Source organism: Buceros rhinoceros, unplaced genomic scaffold (genome assembly GCF_000710305.1).
Source record: "Buceros rhinoceros silvestris isolate BGI_N320 unplaced genomic scaffold, ASM71030v1 scaffold1715, whole genome shotgun sequence".
In the NCBI taxonomy this organism is placed as follows: domain Eukaryota; kingdom Metazoa; phylum Chordata; class Aves; order Bucerotiformes; family Bucerotidae; genus Buceros; species Buceros rhinoceros.
Window position 1 is genome coordinate 12,181 of NW_010410922.1, and position 8,421 is coordinate 20,601.

The following is an 8,421-nucleotide window of genomic DNA, read 5'->3' on the forward strand; positions in this document are numbered from 1 at the left end:
CTCATATCTTCTGTGGTTTGGGCTTTTTTTTCTTGTCAAAGACCAGTTTGATTTAAAAAAAGTTTTTGATAAGACCCTTCAGACAATTAGCTACATGTAATAACAGATTAAAAACTCACTTTATCATCAGAACACTTGAGATACTACAATAAGCAGTGGTTATAGAAAAACTTTGTGGTAGAGCTGTGGGTCAAATCTCCAGTATTTACCCTGAGCAGGCACCAGCGATCAGTTCGATCCTGATCTTTTGATTCCCAGTTTGGCATCAAAATAAGTATTTTGGCCAGTGGAATTAACTTTTATTTAGTTCACAATTTTTCTCTCCATTCATCCATAACATGACATTATCAAAAGCAAGCAAGCGAAAGGGATATAACCTAAATCTCCCTTAAATTTGTGTAACACAGGAGCAGTTTATATCTAAGTTAAACACAGTATAAAACAGAGTAAGTGGAATCAGGATCTAGCAAAAGATGCAGAAGTAGAAAAACTACCAATACAATAAATTTTTTGTAGGGTTATTTGGGTTCTTCTGTGGGGAAAACCCTTCCCAAATCTTTGTTCGCGAAGCCAAGCCATGATCTGTATTGGAGACTGGGGAATATCAAGGTGCTAAGACGATGTCAGCACTCTGCTGAGACAGTGATTCTTTCCCCATGTGTTTGCGCAGTGCCTTGAACAAGGGAGTTCCAATCTCAGCTGAAGTCTGTAGTCATTAAAGCAATGGTAGTGATAACAGTTGTGTACCACCCTCCAGATAAGAAACATACGTGCTCCAAAGGGCTCATAATCTAAGCAAAGAATGCAAAACATGGGAGGAAACAACTCTTATTTATTTATACCATTTACAGGAAGAAGTCTGAGGTCCAGAAATCTGAACAAGGTCACATAAGGCCAAGAACTGAATCAAGGTTTCCTCAGCCCCATCTAGCACTTCAGTCGGAGGGTCATCTTCTGTCTCAAGGACAGAATCATAAGCATAAAGGCATGCCTTTGATGCACCGACAAATCACCTGCCGTCAGAAGGTTGTTTATCTCATAAAAACATTACTTCTTATTGAGGTGGGTTTCCTGATCAAACAAGGGGATTAAATCTTTTCTTAGCTTGCATTGAATAATGGCTTTATGAAACATACAGTTCACATCCTTTAAAAAAAAAGCAAATGAACTTCAAAACACTGGGCCTGAGTGATTCAGTAACTAAAGGACAACTGCAGGACAACTGTTTCTCAAGACAAGCCTTAATATAAATAAAAATACAGAATAAAGTTTTCTACTACTACTTACCAGCACACTGATTGTTTTCATCCAGCTGGTAGCCAAATCGACAGATCAGAGGTCTTGTAACAGTAGGGTAGTTAGGAACAGGGCCTGGGGCTGGGGGCGGTGGATAAATATTTGAATAAGGATTCAGATACGGTGATCGATACACTGGGTTTGTTCGGGGTACGCATAAATAGCCACCATTTTGGTTGACACACACCATATCTCCTCTGCAGGCCTCAGGAATAGTCCGACATTCATCAATATCTGGAAAGAAATGGCAAAAATTAAATGAGTGATTGCTTCTTAATGGGACTTATCAAAAAACTGTTAACTTATTTTCTGAAGTCTTTGCTAAAAAAATGAGATAGTCTATTTGAACAGAAAAGTTAATCCTTCCTTGTGGAGCCTCACTTTGAAGTTAGTTCATACTAAACCAGGAAACTTCCTGTATATTCAACATTTCCTGTGTTCTACCTGTTTTACCCCACTGTTAGAGGGTAGAGGAGAAAGCCTCCTTTGGTGTTCCATAAATGGTCGGTTTGAACACTCGTGTGCACATGGTTACAGCACGCTACCGCCTGCTTCTGCTAGAGGGTCTGTCCAAACCACAACATGCAGATCAGGATTTCAAACACCGGGGGTCTGGTTTGCCCAGCTGTGAAACTTGGATTCTGATTTGGAACTCCTGGGCTCCTTCCCACAGGAAAAATTGGGGGTGTTCAGATCTAGGGACATGGTTCAGACATCTTTCTTGCTCTGATTGAGATCGCTGCCAAATTAAATTAGAAAGATATAAATGTTTTAGCCAAAGTGAGCATTCGCCTGGTTCTCAGGCATGGAAGCAGTAGGCTGCTATGATAGGGCCAGCGATGTGCTGCTGGTTTTTACATTATTGTCTGAGCGACTTTAATGCAGGCAGAAGGTGCTGCCCTGGAGACTGAATGCCACTGACAGAAAGATTCTACAGGGCGAAGTTATCGTTTCTCTACGTTGCCTCAACAATTTACTTGGAGTTTCAACACTGAGTGGTGGTAAAATTTAGCTTGGCCTCCAGGTGGAAGCTGCCAACAAAGTCAGCAAATACTGAGTTTGGAGGAGAAAGATCAGGGTGAAAAACCTTTGTCATTTGCCAACTAGATGACTGAAGTCCCATCAAAAACACATCATTGCTATTTGAGAAGAACTGACAGCCAATTAGTATCTCCAGTGTCAAAGATCAGTATATACTTGTGCTACATAAACACACACACGCATTTACAGATATATGTATGTATATATTTTTTGTATATACATGTACACAAACACACATATTTGTCACACAGTAAGACCTTTTCAACTAAAACATACTGACAGCAGCACAACATTAACTCAATGAAGTCAGGATTTCTGAAACCCAACTTAAATGTATCAATTTAATTAAAGTCCTACCTAAGCATTGTCCAGAGGCACGGTCCAGGTCAAACCCATTAGTGCATTGTTGCTAAAATGAGAAAACAAAGGACACTCAGTGACTGTGAAATGAGAGGGTTGCAGAGTCAAACGCTCATCTGGGTTATTAGTAGTACAACTGTTCAGCACTATACAGTACGCCAAAATAAAGTCCCTTCCCCAAAGGACAATCAGCAAGGCATGGACCTGAGGCCTCAGTGCATAGTACTCAGAAGGTAGTTCCCTCAGGTGGTGACAGTGTCAGGCTGTTCCTCTCCCCCGGGGTAACCAACACAGCGTTCAATGGGCTCCATACCAATCGTTAACACAGAAGCTGCAGTCTTCTGTTTTGGGGTCTTGTTTTTGCCAGAACGGGGGAGGGGGAGGGTGGGCGTCAGTTAAAAGGCGCTAGCTAACTTCTCTAACAGGCACTAAAACGCCACGGAGAGACCACTTAGTACCTACATCTCAACACGCTAGTCATCTGACTGCACTGAAGCCACAGCTGAAACATAACAAGCTTAGTAAAAGTAAGGTGTTTCGTTCACGTCAAGCTTTTGATTTTTAGAGGACAAATCTGCAGGTGACATATACTCTAGACATACAAGGTTACTGGAAGCCTTGATTCTTCCTGTCCTGTGGTGCTACTCTTTATCAGGGTGGCAACCTTCGGTTTTCAGCACCTCATCAGGAAACCCCAGGATTTCTAACCCAGTGAGGGTCCTAGTGATGATTGTGTCAAAGCCCATTAAAAGGACTCTGCTCTCCCTAGTTTTCAACTGGGCCTCCAGCTATTCAGCAGTGGGCTAAGCAGTTGGCACAAGCACAGGATCCTGCCAGTAAACCGGTTACACTAAGGAACGTGAGCAAGAGATATCCAGAAAACTGGAACCACTGAAGTAGCCAGAGGGCAGAGGGATGGGGTGTGTTCAAGATTCTTCCTTTTGTTGTTGCTAAATGATAAAGACACTTATTTTTTGACTTTGTGGAAGAAATTAGTGGAAGATCAAAGTATTTGGTTCGTGTTTGGAAAAGTAGTAAGTTGCAGATGGGAGACAATGGGTTAGAGGGAAAAGTCAGTGGAAGTCGGCCATTGCAGAAACTGGGGAGGGGGCATGAAGTCAAACACATGGCACTGTCTGGACTGCAGCTGCCACCTGCACATATGAATACACAAAACCCCTGCCTGAAGTGTCAAACAAGTATGAAGGAAATCTGCCTTCATTTATTTTGGCATTCAGAGATGTTCTGGTATCATGTTGAGGAAAGCCAAGAGATTCTGATGGGAGAATGTACAATCAGCCTCATGTTTTAAAGAACGTACGGACTCTACCTTTTGTATTCTTTTCTGTGCTGTGGCATGTACACCCCACCTAAGTTAGCCGGAAAAGTTAAGATCGTTTTCAACAAAATTATTTATTGGTTTCAACAACTTCCTAGAACTTTATTCTAGAGAAGATTCCAATATTGTTGAAACTGCCAGTTGCAATATCTTGAGAAATAATCTTGTTGGTTTCAAGTTGCTTTTTGCTTAGACTTCAAAAATCAATTCACAGTACAAGATGTTTTTATAAAACTCACAATGGAAACAATATTTTTTACATTATAAAAACAACCCCTTAAAGACATCTCAAAAATCCTCCAGGGGCACGAAAAGCATTTCTATTATGGATCCAATGTTCACAAAAATATCAATAAGCATGCCATGTGCAGGAAGTTTTCAATATAATAGAAAAAACCCTACATTTCAGAGACTTTGGCAAAGAAACACAGCTCTGGATACTGAGAGTATCTGGATTATCAGCTAGGAATCCAAATTTAACATGCCTTTGGGAACTGTTTTTCCTAATTCAAAGTCCACATGAAGTCCAAGAACACAAAGAACTAATGCTCCTGCTATTTCAAGAACTGGGCTGCTTTACTTCCACCCTCAAAAGCCCTGCCTCCTGAACAAAAATGGTTTTAGGCAAAAATTAAAAAGAAAACTAGAATACAGTTATTCAGGATTGCAGCACAAAATTAAACAGTCTTAAGACAAGATCCTGCTGTACACAGAAAATGCTTATTTATATATGACTAAATTTTCCAGAGTGGATATTGCCCTCCACAGAACCGAGCTGCCCCTGCTCTCGTGGGATGGCTCTTCTTATTTCTTCTCCCAGAATTGTTCAGTTTAGAGGCACAATCGGGTTTTCACTGAGGTCCAGGTTTCTACAGGGTTATTTTTCTGAGCTGGCAAAGATGAGTCAATAAGCTCAGTCCATGTTTAACTCCAGGATCCTGCTGGCTCCTCGTTCTCCCCTCTAAACCCTTAGACCACACAGCTTCCTTTTCATGTAAACCCCAGACCACAAAGCTTCCTATTCACCTGCTAGCTGGTTAAGTCTCATGCCATATAGCGCTTCAGTACAAACCGGTACATAGACCTCTGCGTGCACCTCTCACCTGTGCTTCTCCAGGGCTTGAAAGGCAGACAGCCAGTGTGAAAGCGGTCAGTATCCTGTAACGTGCATAGAAAATAAGCTGAAAACCTCTGATATACAGGCTCATTATACAGAACTAAATACACACGGACAAATTTATTCCTAGTGACACTTCAGTGTATTCCATAGAGTTTTGCTAACATGAATTTGGCCTCTGGAGAAGGAGTAATACAACTCCAGATTCAGATCTCAGAGTCACTAATTTATTTCACTGTGATTCTGTGGAAATGGGATCACAATCAGACTGTATATGTCTGTTAACTAATCTATTTTTATGACACCCCATGGAGCAGCTGTTTAATGAACAAGTGTGCGGTGTTCAATAAAGCATTTTTGCCTCTCCCTGACACCTTTCTTTTGAGAATATAAAAGTTCTTCTTGCATATTATGCGCATTTTACAGATGGGTAAACCAGAGGACAGGGCCTGCCTGAGCTCACAGTGCAACATTGGCAGGGCTGCAGACATGTCACGCAGGAGGTCCTGAAGCCAAGCCAGTTGCTCTAACCGCTAAACCGCATTTCAGCCCCAGGAGACTATATCTGAGATTAATCCATTTTCTTAGGGCCAGATTCTGTCCCTTTCCTCAATTTTCAGTAATACGTTGCTCTGCAAGCAGACACACTGTGCCAGATCATCAGCTACCAGAAGCTGCTATCATCAATGGAGTCTTCCCCAATTATATCATCTTAGCATCTAGTGGGACCTACTGGGTCTTTGCTGCAACCGAGAGAAGAGGATCCCTTCCTAACAGAGCTCTATGGCGATTTTTGGACAGCCTTAGCTGGAGCATAGAAATTCTGGTCTACTAAGCTCGAACCCCCAAATATTTACTCACAGACAGAAAACCAGGAAAGGACAGTAATAAAATTATTTTTTTCTATGTACTACGGATTTTAATGTTTTGCCACTGCCTTATATAAAACTTCTTCTCAATACAATTAAACCCGCATCTTGCTTATCTTGGATTTTAGTTCTGAATGGCAATTGTATTTCATATGTTCCCACTAAACCAGTACAGGAAGCAAGGGATATTTTAGGTAGCCTTAGCTCTGCTACCCAAGCAAGCTGCCAACTTTCTCTTTTAGAGCTGTCTCTGATTTCCAGTGCAAACCGATCTGCTGAACAAGACGTAGAAACGCATGAGACAAAACCACACACAAACAGTGACTGACACATTTGAACAAATTTGTTTTAAATGAGGAGACAGGCACAAGCTCTGAAAAGTAAACACAAATCCCCAAACGCTTGTTCATAGTGCTGCAGAGACAAGTCATGCTTGTTGGCAGCTTCTGAGTGACAAGGGAAAGGAAAATTCTGCACAGACTTTTCCTTAGAGTCGGATGCAAAGCTTTCAAAGTACAATGTTATCCATTCAGGCTTGTGCTTCATTTGATTCCCCAGATCTTTTCTGAAGATATTTTGAAGCATGCAGAGGTATAAAGACTGCATATTCACTTTGCATATAGCACGAACTGCACTAGAAGGCAATACTACAGGTTACAGCTGAACGATAACATACTTAGCAGCTGGGCTACGCTCTGCATTATTACAGAGCAGCGCACGTGAACAAAATCCCCTATAAAACTGGTCAGACAAAACTTACATGTTTCTAGACAGTCTTTAGTGTCCGTTGTTACAAGATGATTTATTCTTTCTGTTGGTGCATGCAGGGGTGAACTTACTGCCTCATACATGTTCTGCCTCCAACCATCATCTCAATTTGCTCGTTGCTTTAGATCTGAAATCCCTTCAAAATTTATTAACAGACATGCAGCACGACCTATCAACACTATATGCAGCTGGTCACAGTAGCTTCTCCAGCAGGCAAAATATCTTAAACTAGTAATTAACTTCCGGATGATAACTAATTAGCTTCAAATCAGTCACTGTAGTCAGTGGGATAGTTTGCTGTCACAATTCAGCACTCCCGCAGATGTTGGGGTTCCCAAAGCACAGAGTATGAAGCACAGATGAAGAAGGAACTCATCAGAGGCAGCGCAGCTTTAATAACAGACAGATCGTCTTTCCCCACCTCTGACCATTGAGATCCCGTCTCTTTGCAAACGGCTTTAGCAAGTGGATTGTCATACTGAATCCCTGCCACAGATATTTTCCACAAGTGGCTTTCCCTTCAGTAAGTACAGAAGTTTCATGCATACCACTTACCTTTTTAATCCTTGCATGTCCAAAGCCGTTGGGGAAAAGTGGAAAAAAACCAGAGTCTGTGCTGATGAATAACTAGAAAGTTTTTCCAAACATAACCCTCGGCTAGCACTTCTGTTCCTCAGTCATTTATAGTCCAAAGAATAAAATAGCAAGTACTGGAGAAGGTCGGGAGCCGTCTGTACCTCCTCAGACACTGGAGAGAATACAGAGAAAGCACCTGGTTTTGCTTAGTTCTCTTCTGTAATTCAGCATTAAACCAATTGGAGGAGGAATGTTAAAAATGAACACTTCATTTTCTAAGTATGTTAAACAATGCAAATGGGGGCCTCAGCCTGGGACAGCTGGTTTAGATTACAAAGCTCACCAACTGGCTAGACTCCTCACAACAACCTCGAGTAGCCTGCCAGGATAAAACACTAACAGCTTGAAGGAAAGCCTCTCCCGCTGCAAACTTCACAGTTAAATGTGCCTCAGAGCAGAGAGCGCCGTTATTGGACAAAAAGCCTTATCAAGGGACTGGAGAAGGGAAGGGATTGTTTTCCTTGCTCTGAGAACAAAAAAAGTCAGGCTTTTTGGAGGCCCTCTAGCCGGTGTCTCGGACGATGAATATGCAACACTTGCTGCTTCGTGCCAATGGCATACTGATGAAAGGTCTGACCCTCTGGGAGGTGAATAACTTGAATCCATAACAACTGCAGCTACAGGAACTATATTGCTGGGGGATTATTTGAAAACAGGAGTAAACAAATTAAAAGTTCAAAGGAAAACAAATGGCTTGTCTACAAGCACTGGCCCTTTTTAAACTGACCCCGTGCTTAAGGGAGCGGTTCGTGAAATGAAATATTTCTCAGGAAAGACATATCTTGCAGATCTCCAGCTATGATTGAAGAGGAAGGAAATAAAGTACTTTTTCAGGTGTTTTGCAACTTTGCCATAGGCAGAGCTTTAGTAGGTCAAGCAGAACATTTATGAGTTGTGAGTGGTGAGCAATCAGATGCTGCAAAGATTATGCTAGATCCAAAGGTGAACACCGAAATTACAGACATAGATATTAAATGACTACTTTGAATTCCTGT

At 41.6% G+C, this 8,421-nt stretch overlaps 1 protein-coding gene across 1 annotated transcript; it reads right to left on the reverse strand.

The window, feature by feature from the left end:
- Positions 1-1,287: 1,287 nt before the first annotated feature.
- Positions 1,288-7,792, reverse strand: LOC104493138 (fibulin-5-like; the record flags this gene model as incomplete). The annotated part of the gene is made up of 4 exons (XM_010135767.1): positions 7,346-7,792; positions 5,140-5,194; positions 2,695-2,746; positions 1,288-1,530 (listed from the first exon to the last, which is right to left on the reverse strand). Coding segments are annotated over exons 1-4 (367 nt in total), but the record flags the coding sequence as incomplete, so codon positions are not given.
- Positions 7,793-8,421: the final 629 nt, after the last annotated feature.